Below are 12,371 nucleotides of genomic sequence, written 5' to 3'. Positions count from 1 at the left end.
AAAAAATTATTAATATAATAACATATTTAATTTACGATGAAAGTCTATTTTCGGTCTTGTAATTTTGGTCATAGATTTTTTAAGCTCGTATCTAAAATAATCCTTATATTTTAAAAAATATAGTATATAAGCCTCTAATATCAAATATGAAATAACAGATATTAAACTCTGCTTACGTCGTATGTTGACTCATAATAAACCATTAATATAATGAGGGACCAAAAGACTACTATATGCCTAGTGTCGAATTAGTCAAAGCACATTCACTTGAGGTAAGATCGGAAGCTTCTGAGCTTATCGTTAGCATGGGAGATGTCATGTGCGTACAATGCCCTACTAGGTAATGGCGATTTAGTATTGTTGCTGGTGGTCGCATCCACGATGACCCCTCCTCCTGCAATAGATGAAGATCTTAGTTTTTTTTAATTTAAATTATATATATATATATATTATATTAATAATTTATTATAAGTCAATAGATTTTGATTTAACTTGACGAGAAAAACTTATTTGTTATGTTTTTGAAAATGTAAGAGTTATTTTAGACAAAAAAAAACCATAATAACTTAAGAAATCCATAGCCAAAATCACGAGGGCTAGAATGCATTTTAATCCTAAATTATATATGTCATTATATTAATAATTTATTATGAATCAATATCTCACGTAAACTCAGACTCGACGGGAGAGATTTATATGCTATATTTTTTAAAAAATATAAAGATTATTTTAAACATAAATAAATCATAAAAATTAATATGTGCATGACTAAAATTGTAGGACTATAACGAATCTTAACCCATTATTTTTTTATTAAAAATAATTTAAATAAAAATATTATATATTTTTTAAAAATCAACCATCATAAGAATGATGTTATATAAAATAGTCTCCTCGTGTAATTGTAGGAAACAAATTAAACGACACTTGTGTACACGTATTACTTAACCATCAAGGAGTTTTGCTAGACAAACTCCCACTTATTCTTTTGTTGGAAGCAATATACGAGGTATATATATTTTCCGCCTCAAATTGAAATGAGACAAAAGTTTCTTAGGAAAATTCCTTCCTCATTCGACTTTTAATGCTTAGGGATTTTTCTATTCTCATGAGAATTTTCAAAATGCAGTCCAGGTTGAGTCAATTTGACTAAGTGAGATTGACAAAATCGACCTTATTAATTGATATAAATAATCCCATTTATATAAATAAAAAAACATTTTTAGAGTCCAAACCTAATTATTTAGATTGCAAAATGTCAATCTTACGATTAATTGCAATAAGGACCACCTTCTCTTTGTTCCTTTCTTGTTTTAATTAATCAGCGGATAAGTTCATTATTTAATAGAATAAAAATATTCTCGGGTGCTGTTAGATGCATATTTAGAAAATATTAATCAATATAAATATTATATTTCCAGTTATGCAAAAAAACTTAATTAATAAGTTAATTGGATATCCATTTATAATTTTAACCCAAATAAAATAATATTAATATCTCATTTGTGGAATTAATAACTAATATTGTTAATATTTTTTTTTGGAATCAATACTTCACTTTTGAAAAATTTTAATAGTAATATATCAGGTATTGTTCTATAGTTAATAAATATATAATTATCATGTCGGAAAACCTACACAAAACACTATATATATATATATATATATATATATATATATATATATATATATATATATATATATATATATATATATATATATATATATATATATATATATTATGGATTTTGGATTATTGATATATAATTGAATTGAATTGCCTCAACCAAACAAAGTAAATGATGAATATCATAAATTTTGATTCATGTACATTCTTGAAAAGGATATTACTAAACATAGAAGCTTATCCTTTGGGAAAAAAAAAATAATATAACTAAAATTTAGTATGTACATTTGATATTTTTCAGTACAAAAAAAAACATAATATCTATATAAATTAAAAAGTACCATATCTCTTTTTTGATAATTTTGTTATGAAGTAAAATATTCAAATCAACAATCAAATACAAATTTAAAAAGTTGAATTCAACATTCATTGTCTATGTGTGAGAAAAAAGTTAAATTTTTTACCACATATATACCTTCATCTATAAAAAGTATATAGAATTATTCTATGTTTTCTTTTAGATAACAAAAAACTTAAGAGAAATATCTTTTGACATCCTCCTCCTATCAAAATCTATACATTCTCGAGATATATATAAAAAATAATTATGTTTTAGTTTTAGGATTTTATCTCTTCACATAATTTTTTTATATTTTTGATTTTTTATCGTATTGATTATAATAATAAAAAATAATTTTCAATCTTATTTAATTTAAATTTAATTTGATAATCTCCACTTTGTTTGTGCAAAATATACGAAAATCCATATTATATCCTTTTCTTATATTATAAATGACGACGATAGAGAGGGACTAACATGGGCCATAGTATGGGTTAAGCTACACCAAGTTTGGAATCATGGGCCACTTAAAACCAATATATTGCCTAAAAAAGAATATTTAGGCTAATGATAATTATAAATACCAACCCACCCCTTTCTCTCATCTCTTCGTCTTTCCGGTGCCCTCGAAGCAAGGCTTACGTTGGAAGGCGACGGAAAGCGAGAAACCCCATAAGGAAACCCTTGTCAAGGCTCGATCGCTAACGCCTTCCGATCCCATCACCGTCCTCAAATTTCCGATTCCTATAATTGATTTGAACGACGGGGTTGGAGTGCGAGAATAATTAGGAATTCGATCGGTCGCTTGAGGGCCATCGGAGGTTGATGATCCATGGAGCGCTTCTGATCATTGCGGAAACCCTAGGTCGTAGATGCTCGGCGCCGCCCTCCCCGCGCTGGATCTCTCGGCCGTGCTGCAATTCGCGTTCGCCCTGCTGCTGACCCTCTCTGGGGCGCTCCTCGTGGTGAAGCGGGCCGCATCCAGGTACTTCGTGGTCGACGCCAGCTTCGAGGCCGGCTCCTCCGGGTACGAGCCGCGGCGTTCGATGTCGATCGGCAGCGGCGATGCGGGCGGGGAAGGCGCGGCTCCCGCCGGCGGCGCCTGCGCTACTTGTGGGAAACCGGGGAGCAAGAAGTGCTCGGGATGCAAGAGGGTCCGGTATTGGTAGGTGGCTTGCAGATTCTTTCTCTCGTTGGTTTTGACGTCGATTTGGGCTTCTCGTCCCAAAAAAAATTATCTACTTGGTTCGGATGAACTGTACAATTATATATTTTCGTTATGATTTTTTTGTCATTTTAGATTAAAGATAAATAATCGGTTGCTTCATGATTCATGAAAAACGTCAGATAACTTCTTGATTTCTTTGCTAGGCGGACGGTCCTTAGACTGATCCCTTTTCCTAATCACTGCAATCTTCATTAGTGATTTTGATCCTTACGGAAGGTCTTATCAAGATCAGTTATTCACATCAAAACATACCGAGGTTTAATTTTCTAACATTCCGATTATTTGGGTCATCACGGTCCAAGTCTTAAGAGTTTCAATCTTCAATCTCAACCGAATAATAAAGAGAGAAATGCATACCACTCTTAAGTATGTAGTTTTATTTTGAAGATATGTCTATGGAAGTTTCATTTGTTTCAGTCTGAAACTAACACGATGGATGTAAACAAGCTAGTAGTGTGTTTAATAAATTTTGGGGTCATGCCTCTTTTAACAAATTTTTGGTGTGACTAATGGGTCAGAGCGAGTTTGTAGTTGACTTAAATTATGTTGTGACATAGACTAGTGTCAAGTCTTCCCATTTTACCTGATGATTCACTATTTACTTGTGCAGGTGTAAAGCTAATTTAGTCTTCCTGTACCTTCTGAAGTTGAGTATTAATTTTGTAACTACTTTCATTAGAAGAATTATTGTCCTTTTAGTTAAGATACTTCCAGTCTCAGTCCTCTGATGTTAAGGTTCAAAGAACCAATTTTTGTTCTTCTAAGTTCATAGATTGATTAGTGCACATTCTTGGTTCTCATAAGGGTTTTAGAGGGAATGAAAGGCTCATTTTGAGTGATTGTCCATATGATTTGATATGAAAACGAACTTCACACTTATTTAGCGGTTTGAGTGGACGGAAAAAAAATTGAACAGCAAGTCATTGCCAATTCATTCTGATATCTCCTTTTTTTCCTAATATTTCGTGGGATTCCTGTCGCTGAGTGTTTGGGCTCTATGGGAGAAAGCATTTTTGTGCTAGCTTAGTTGAGGTAGCCCTGCATCTTCTGGAGTTGTCCTCAAATGACCTATGCTAAATTGCCTAGAATGCCACTTGGTAAGCCTCTATTTCTATATGTAATACAAAGATCTTTAGTTTAGTATGGAATGGATTCACGTAGTAATTCAAAAGGTGGAGACTGCAAAGTTTGGGACACAATATGAGTGATATCGGGCTCTTACACAGTTATTTGGGGCCATGACACAATCCTCAATGTTTAAAGTTTTGAACTGATTCCAGGTTTCTTTCCTGTCTGTTCTTTGGTTGCATTTTTCATGTGTAGTTCCACTTGCTGCTTACTTTTCTTATGTATCTTCTAAGTCTTCAAAAATTTTCAATAAGTTTTGGGTTCTTTGCTCCATTTACAAAATTATTGTGTTATGCATGCTCTATGACACTTAATCTTTAAAATAAATTTTATAAACCAACTACTGCGAAGTCAAGATTTTGTTTCTAATGCAACATGGATGTTGTAACACATATCTTATTATTTGCTTTTCTAGTAATGTTTATACATAATCTGATGTTGTCATTTGCAGTACCTTATCGTTCTTTTTCCCACTGTTATATTTATCATGTAATTTTTTAATGCATAATTTAACAAGCTTACGAGAAAAATATATTTTTCGTATTCAGTTCACAAGCATGCCAGTCAAAGCATTGGAGAGCAGATCATAAGTTTGAATGCAAACAATTGAAGTCATCAGAGCCAGATAAGGTAGACAATGTTTCACCAGGTAACAGTTCTTGCAGAAGAAGAAAATCATCTGGGTTTGGTTCTATTTCTTTGGTCCCTGCCCGTGGAACCTGTAATATCCTACAAGAACCGAAGAAGGTGATTTTTTTTTCTACTGAGCCTTATAGATTCACGTTGTTGCTGGTATTGGTTACTTTGTGTTAACAGTGAGTGCTTTCTTCAGATTCTTTTCCCGTACAATGAATTTGTGAAACTTTTCAACTGGGATAACCCTGGATTTCCACCTTGTGGGCTTGTGAATTGTGGGAACAGGTCAATAATATTTCTGGTTCTTTTTTGCTTGATGGTATTGATGTTTCTACTTATTGACATCTAACAATTAGGATATTTGATAACCATCGTAATCATTTTGTTTTCTTCTTTTTGTGCAGTTGCTTTGCTAATGTGGTTTTACAATGTCTGGCATGTACACGGCCGCTTGTTGCCTATTTATTAGAGAGAGGCCACATTATAGAATGTAAGTGGCTGGCTCTGAGCAGGCTTTTGATTACTCTGTGATTCAATTGCTTATGTTTGCCACCTCTTATTTCTTAGGTGTCAGAAAGCAGAATGATTGGTGCTTTCTATGTGAGCTTCAATTACACATTAAGAGAGCTAGTGAAAGTCGGCATCCTTTTTCACCTATCAATATCCTTTCTCGGTTGCCTAACATTGGTGGAAACCTTGGCTATGGAAGACAGGAGGATGCTCATGAATTTATGAGGTGCTTCACCTTGCTTTATCTTGAAAATGCTCCAGGACCTTAGTTTACCTACTATTTTGTTCTGATGGCCTCTGCCTGTAGTGCTAACTATGTAGTTAAGAAGTCTTCATTGACTTGATCATGCTACTTCTAGGTTTGCAATTGACACAATGCAATCTGTTTGCCTTGATGAGTTTGGAGGTGAAAAGGCACTTGATCCCAGCACCCAAGACACAACCCTTATTCAGCATATTTTTGGTGGTCATCTTCAGTCTCAGGTCGGATGCTCAATAATCTGTAATGTTATTGCTGGAATTTGCTTGCATATTACTGGAATTTGAATTTCTTTCCAAATGTTAGATAATTTCACATTACCTGATGAAATTGCAATGATGAATTTGTTTAATAAAATTTTAGCTTCAGATTTCTTTAAGCTACATGGTGTATAATATTCTTAAATCAATCATTCAAGCCTTTCTTTTTCTTGTCTTCATTCTTGTTCGGTTGGTTTTTATCAATCTCAAAATATTTCATAATATTGGATTGAAGTTCTTTACGTTGAAGTGTTGAAATATAATATTCATGTCAAGGGTTGGATGCACATGGTTATGCCAATGTTAAAACAAGCAGCCAGTATACCATCTCATTGGTTGAAAAAAGCCTAGAGAGTATTATGATGTCTATCCCAACACTTTTTGGTGCACCATATCTATGTAAAATTTACATATTCACATAATCACATTGATGAAAATGTAGCATAAGGTTTGCGATTTCGAATCGTACCGCCCGATATTGGCCCGCTCAATATAGCCCTGTATCGAACGATACGAGGCTGTTTTGGGCAGCAATCGCTTGCTACCAGGCGGTATCAACCTGGCTGAGGGAGAAGCGTCGAATAAGGAAGAAGGAGCGGGCATTCGAAGAAGAGGGAGAATCAGCAGAACCTCGACGCAAACTTGTTTCCGCGCCTTTTCTCAATCCCGATTTAGTACCGCCCTCGCTCGACAATCCCGACCCAAGAGGTAACAGCGAGGAGTCCTAAAAAGGAGGATCTGGAGGCGCAGGGATCAGGTGAGGCGTCGGCTAGAGCAGCGGAAGCGGTCTCCTTCATCACCTCGTCCGTGACTTTGCGACCTTCTTCTTTGTTGTGTTCTTCGTTGAAGGCCGGAGACGTTTGCGACCTTCGTCGCGTTCTTCGCTAAAGGCCGAAGACATCTGCGACTTTTTGACGTCTTCGTCGTCTTCTTTGCCGAATGCCGCAAACGAGGCGATAAGAAGAAGAGGAGGAGGCGACGTCGCCAAGGTTGCATACACCTTTTTTTAAAATATTTTAATATATATATATATATAATATTTTTTTAATATATATATATATAATATTTTTTATATTATATATATATATATATATATATATATTTATATATAGGTGTACCGCTCGATACGTCTTGATGTACCGCTCGGTATGTTGTACTGTATCGAGCAAAGCTCGATACACTAGTATGGTACGAAATTTGCTCGATACATGAGTACGGTACGAAATTTCGAACTTTGAGCATAAGGTCAAAATATATCAAGGAAGATATGTAGCTACATTATCACTCAATCCCATATGTAAATTTTTGCATTGTGTTTTATGCATGAGCTGGTGCTCATTTTGCAAACTAAAATAATTTTTCTTAGAAGTATTCTGTTTGTTAATGTTCATCCTACAAAAGTTAAGCATATCATAGTGATAATTCTCTGAACTACATATGCTAACATTTGACAACATATGTAACATAATACTTGAGGGCTGTCCTTGGTACAAAGGTAAGATTGATTCTTTCCAACCTTGCTGACCAGGGTTGGAGTTACAGAAACAACTTCTTTATCTGTAGTGCATGGATCCTGCATTGATGGGTGTCTTTTGCACCTTCGTCCTTTTTATATGTAACAGAATGTAACAATTTCATATTAATTAGCTCACCTAGTAGCCTAAGCTATTCTCTGATACCATATCGATCCATCATATGGTGTTGCCTAGGTTATTTGCCTATGCATTGTAATGGTTCTTTTTCATCTGCTTGCTGATATATAATTAAATTTACTCTTTTTTTGTATACTGGCTGAACCAAAAATTAGTTCTTAAGCTTAAATGTCTAATGCCAGTTCTTGTGTGAATACATTATTCATACACTGACACAAATTAACCTCAGGTTACTTGTACACAATGCAATACTATTTCAAATCGCTATGAGAATATGATGGATTTGACTGTTGAAATTCTTGGTGATGCTGAATCTTTGGAGGAGTGCTTAGATCAATTTACGATGAAGGAGTGGCTTGATGGGGATAACAAGTATAAGTGTGATGGGTAAGCATTTCTGATTTGCTCATAAGTAGTATGATTTATTATTTTATAGTATATCTTTTATACAATCTGCATAAGAACTTTGTCTTAGGATGATTCTTCATCCATATATTGAGATTACATCTCACTGTTTTCAAATATCTGAACCCTCTAGCTGTTGAAGTTACATTTCTTAATGGGTTTAAGTTTGAACTATGGTTGCTTATCATATGTATGCTTTCTATGTTAATGAATGGCATTTGTGACACGAATAACTGATGTAGGGTATCGTATGCCTTTGGTCATCACTATGTGCATGTATCTCTTTTCCTTTCCTTGTTTGTGGGGTGACAGGTCTGTTAGTGTCTTCTATCTGTAGGTTTAAACTTGTTTTTCTGTTTATTTTTGTTTATTTTGTTCTTCAGAAGAATATTGTTAACTGCTCCATGAATTGTAGATTGCATTTTAGAATTTGAATTCATTTGTTATGGTTATAGATTGCAGAAGATTGCCTGGTCTATCAACTTGTCAAAAGCACAAGATTTCTGAATGCAATTTTCTGACTAACCACTTAACATTTATGAATCTGAGAAGAAAGGAGCACCACTACATACAGAAAACATCAACATATAGTCATGATAATTTAGTGTGACCTTTCTTTTTTCTGATTGTTTGTATGAATAGAGACGGGATTGGATGCCTATCCTGTAAAGCGTTGACAGTCTACTGTGTCAATAACCATAATTCTTTTGATCTTTGTACAGAGTTTTAAAAGGTTTTGTACTTAACATAGAGCATCATAAGATAGTCCCAATAAGTGCATGAGAGAATTTGCAGTACCTACAACGCAATTACCTTTATGCCTAAATTGTCGAGGGCCAAATCGTCTTTTCATCCATACTTTTGCAACTTTTTCCCAAATCAAATACAAATGGAACTTATGAATTTAGTTTGTGATCTAGCATTTCCATATAGTGTTTTTGTTTTCTAAAAGAGCAGCATCTACCATTCCTATATAGTCCTCTAAAACTACAGCTACAAGCATGCTGTAGAAATAGACTTTGTTGCAAGAATTTTATTTGATACCTTTCCAACTTATTAGGCATAAACTCTCGTTAATAAACTAAGAACTGATTATTATTTGTTCTAATTAAACTAATTTTCTTGTATACAGATGCAACGATTATGTTAAAGCATGTAAACGCCTTACAGTTCATCAAGCTCCAAATATCCTTACAATTGCTCTGAAGAGATTCCAGGTCAGTTTTTTTATTATTTTAAAGTTATATTATCTTTGGACATTGTGCATCTTGTTTCACTTTGTGGGTGCTAGTGACACTGAACCTCCTTTTTTATAATTGTACAGAGTGGTAGATTTGGTAAACTGAATAAGAGAGTTACTTTTCCTGAGAACTTGAATCTTACTCCCTATATGAGTGGCAGTAGTGATGGAACTGACCTATATACACTCTATGCTGTTGTTGTTCATGTGGACATGCTAAATGCTTCATTCTTTGGCCACTATATTTGTTACACTAAAGATTACCAAGGAAGATGGTACAAGATTGATGACTGCAAGGTAATTTCATATATTTTTATTCAGTTTTAGGTTATTTGATACTTTGGCTTTACTAATATCATATTCCAGGTGACGAACGTTGAAGTGGAGGATGTACTTTCTGAAGGCGCTTATATGCTCTTATACAGCAGGTAAAAGTTTTATTTGTTTTTCTTTGATACTCAAAATCAGAGTAAAAATGTGGTATTTAAGAATTCTAGTGTTGTAGTAGGCGAGAATATATAAACAAGGTTTGTTGAACTATTCTTGCATTGTATAGTTTGTTAAATTTAATTATATTATATTATAATTTCAGTTAGTATATCACCCAACAATTTGTTGGTGCATTTGCCTAGAGATGTTGCTGTGATTTCTTACATACAGGAACAGATTCTTAGTGATCATGCAATAGGATATGTCTAAGCAATTAAATAAACATATTTCGTAAAAGGTGAAATTTATGTTGGTTTATCTGTTAAATTCACTTGTCATGATGATTTTTTTTGTCCCAACTTGCTTTGATTTATCTGATTAGTAGTTTTACCTTCATCAATTCATAAAATTATTATGAATAATTCTCACATAATTCTTATTTTTAGGACAAGTGCACGCAAGGAGCCTTTTGTTAAGCATGTGCAATCTCAGAATACAAAGCAATTAGTTGAGTCAGCTCCCAAGTTATCAAGCCCCATCGGTGTTTCCTACCTGGGGTCTGACATAGATAACCAATCAAGTCCTCCTGAACTTTCCATGTTTAGAGACACAAGGAACAAGAGAAAATTAACAGATGATGTCGATCCTGCAAAGGTCACAGAAGTGGATGTTATGGTCTTGAATACACCTTTAGTCGAAAAACCAGCAAGTGTCCATAAAAGTTTAGGAGATCTAGATTTCTGTAATTCATCAAGTTCAGCAACTGCAAAGAGTCTTGAAAAAGAGAGTATTGGTCTTTTCTCTCCTATGCCTGACTACTCTAGTGGGGAGAGCATGCAATTAGATAATCATCCAGAAAATTCTGAAAATAAAGTTGATGTTGAAAATTGTCAAAAACCATGTGCCAGTTATGATGCAAGCCATATCGTAGAAGATGGTGAGCCAACTAGAGAACCATCCACTGTGCAGATTAATGATGATATGATTATTGAGCCATGTTCCACTACTCCCATTACTACTGAGAGTGTAGTTTCAGAACCTTCAGATTATTCATTTGCCGAATCAGATCGTCCAGTGGAAACATACAGCCAATTTGATTCATCTCTTGAAGTTAACTGTCTGGATGGAGCCTCAGTTGATAGTGAAGGAAGCATGGCTTTGTTGTCAAGTCAGGAAAATATATCAAGTGGAAAATCTAAGGCAGTGTTTTCCCGTGGTTTCCTTGATAAGCCTGCAAGAAAGAAGACTTTGGATAGTACAGAAGAAAAGCAAAATCATAAACACGCAATTGTTGATGTCAACAAGCAGAATGGTCACTCCAATGGTCATTGTAACATTGGACTGGCAGAGTCCACTGAGACTGGTGAAAATATTATTTCAGGTGATATGCCCTTTGTAACTCGTGGCTTCCTGCAGAAGTCTTATGCTAAATCTTCAGACATGAAGAGAGAACCTAAGAAATCTGAGCATCAATGTAGAGTCAATTGTAATGGTTCTGCTGAATATGCTTGTAGTTCTGCAGATGAGAGCATAGAGTTCAGATCAGCAGCTCCCTGCTGCAATGGAGCTAGCTTCATGCAAATCGACAATGACAAATTCCCTGATTCTGCATCTGTTAGTCAAGATAGGAACGAGGAACAACAGTTTGCAAGGACGGACGACCAGTGCCATTGATCTTTAGGAGCAACAGCAATCTTGCACCAGGTGAGAAGCTACAGCCACCCTCAGTGTGCCTAGTTGAGCATAACAGGCTATATAATGAAGAAAATGGTAGTGATAATGTTCAGTGATTTGATTCTGCATTTGGGGAGGTTGATTGACCAAAGATCTAGGAGAATTTGTTCTAACCAAGAAGCAGACACTACTGGATTTGCCTAACCAAGACAACATCAGTCCCATCTCCCTTGGACTAGATTTGCATGGCCTCACACTTCCACTGAGGAAAGAAGTGGAGGTGGGCCTCTGGGTTTCCTTTCAATTTCTTGGAACCTCAGTTGCCTCTATGATGCCATGACAGTGTCATTACATCCTACTGTACATCTTGATTTATTCATCTGTTGTCTAAGGGGAATAAAACTATCCATTACATCAATCCAAGCATTTGTCTGCTGCTCTTAGCTGCCCATAGTTTTAACAGCGAGTCCATGTGTGAACAATTGATATGATCTTTGTGGAATTTTGTTTATGATTAAAAGTATTACACAGTATGATATATCTCTCTCTCTTGATAGCATTTCTTTCTTGGTTTTAGCAGTGCGTGCATGTTGTGCACACTTCAATCTGCTCTTTCAGAATTTTGATCATTTTTGGAAAATGTAATTTACAGTATTTATTTCATCCTTTCTCTTGACATCATTTCTTTATTCAATCAGCTACTGGAGTTTGATGATACGATGAGCCCATACAAATCTTCTGGAGGCTGCCGCGGTCATTTAAGAACCGTTCGTGTGGCCCTGGAAGGTGGGCTTTTACGTCACTGTGAACGGTGAGGATCACATTATGAAGTGTTCTAACTATTATCGAGTTATGATTAGATGAACGGTCATGATAGATCTCGATAAAGATGATAAGTGGTCACTCAAGATGTGTGCTTAAGGTTCGTCAAATTATCAACAGTCACGATTCACTCCCGTAATTCATCAATGATTTGGATTGCA

At 35.0% G+C, this 12,371-nt stretch overlaps 1 protein-coding gene across 1 annotated transcript; it reads left to right on the top strand.

Moving 5' to 3' along the window:
* Positions 1-2,573: 2,573 nt before the first annotated feature.
* LOC135610522 (ubiquitin carboxyl-terminal hydrolase 18-like) lies at positions 2,574-11,921 on the top strand. The gene is made up of 11 exons (XM_065105142.1): positions 2,574-3,132; positions 4,872-5,070; positions 5,156-5,244; positions 5,364-5,449; positions 5,527-5,695; positions 5,829-5,952; positions 7,870-8,027; positions 9,178-9,262; positions 9,370-9,582; positions 9,652-9,713; positions 10,161-11,921. The coding sequence occupies exons 1-11, from the start codon at positions 2,840-2,842 to the stop codon at positions 11,386-11,388; spliced, it is 2,706 nt and encodes a 901-aa protein (XP_064961214.1). The 5' UTR covers positions 2,574-2,839; the 3' UTR covers positions 11,389-11,921.
* Positions 11,922-12,371: the final 450 nt, after the last annotated feature.

The sequence above is a fragment of the Musa acuminata genome, chromosome BXJ2-4 (assembly GCF_036884655.1).
Source record: "Musa acuminata AAA Group cultivar baxijiao chromosome BXJ2-4, Cavendish_Baxijiao_AAA, whole genome shotgun sequence".
NCBI lineage: Eukaryota > Viridiplantae > Streptophyta > Magnoliopsida > Zingiberales > Musaceae > Musa > Musa acuminata.
The sequence above is the reverse complement of the archived record's forward strand: the minus strand, read 5'-3'. Positions and strand labels throughout refer to the sequence as shown.

What these genes read in the sequence shown, in the direction of transcription:
- LOC135610522 (XM_065105142.1), top strand. Translation starts at nt 2,840, where the DNA reads ATGCTCGGCGCCGCCCTCCCCGCGCTGGATCTCTCGGCCGTGCTGCAA. An exon ending in TGCAAGAGGGTCCGGTATTG is followed by an intron (nt 3,133 to 4,871) that starts GTAGGTGGCTTG and finishes TTTCGTATTCAG; the next exon opens with TTCACAAGCATGCCAGTCAA. An exon ending in GTGGTCATCTTCAGTCTCAG is followed by an intron (nt 5,953 to 7,869) that starts GTCGGATGCTCA and finishes AATTAACCTCAG; the next exon opens with GTTACTTGTACACAATGCAA.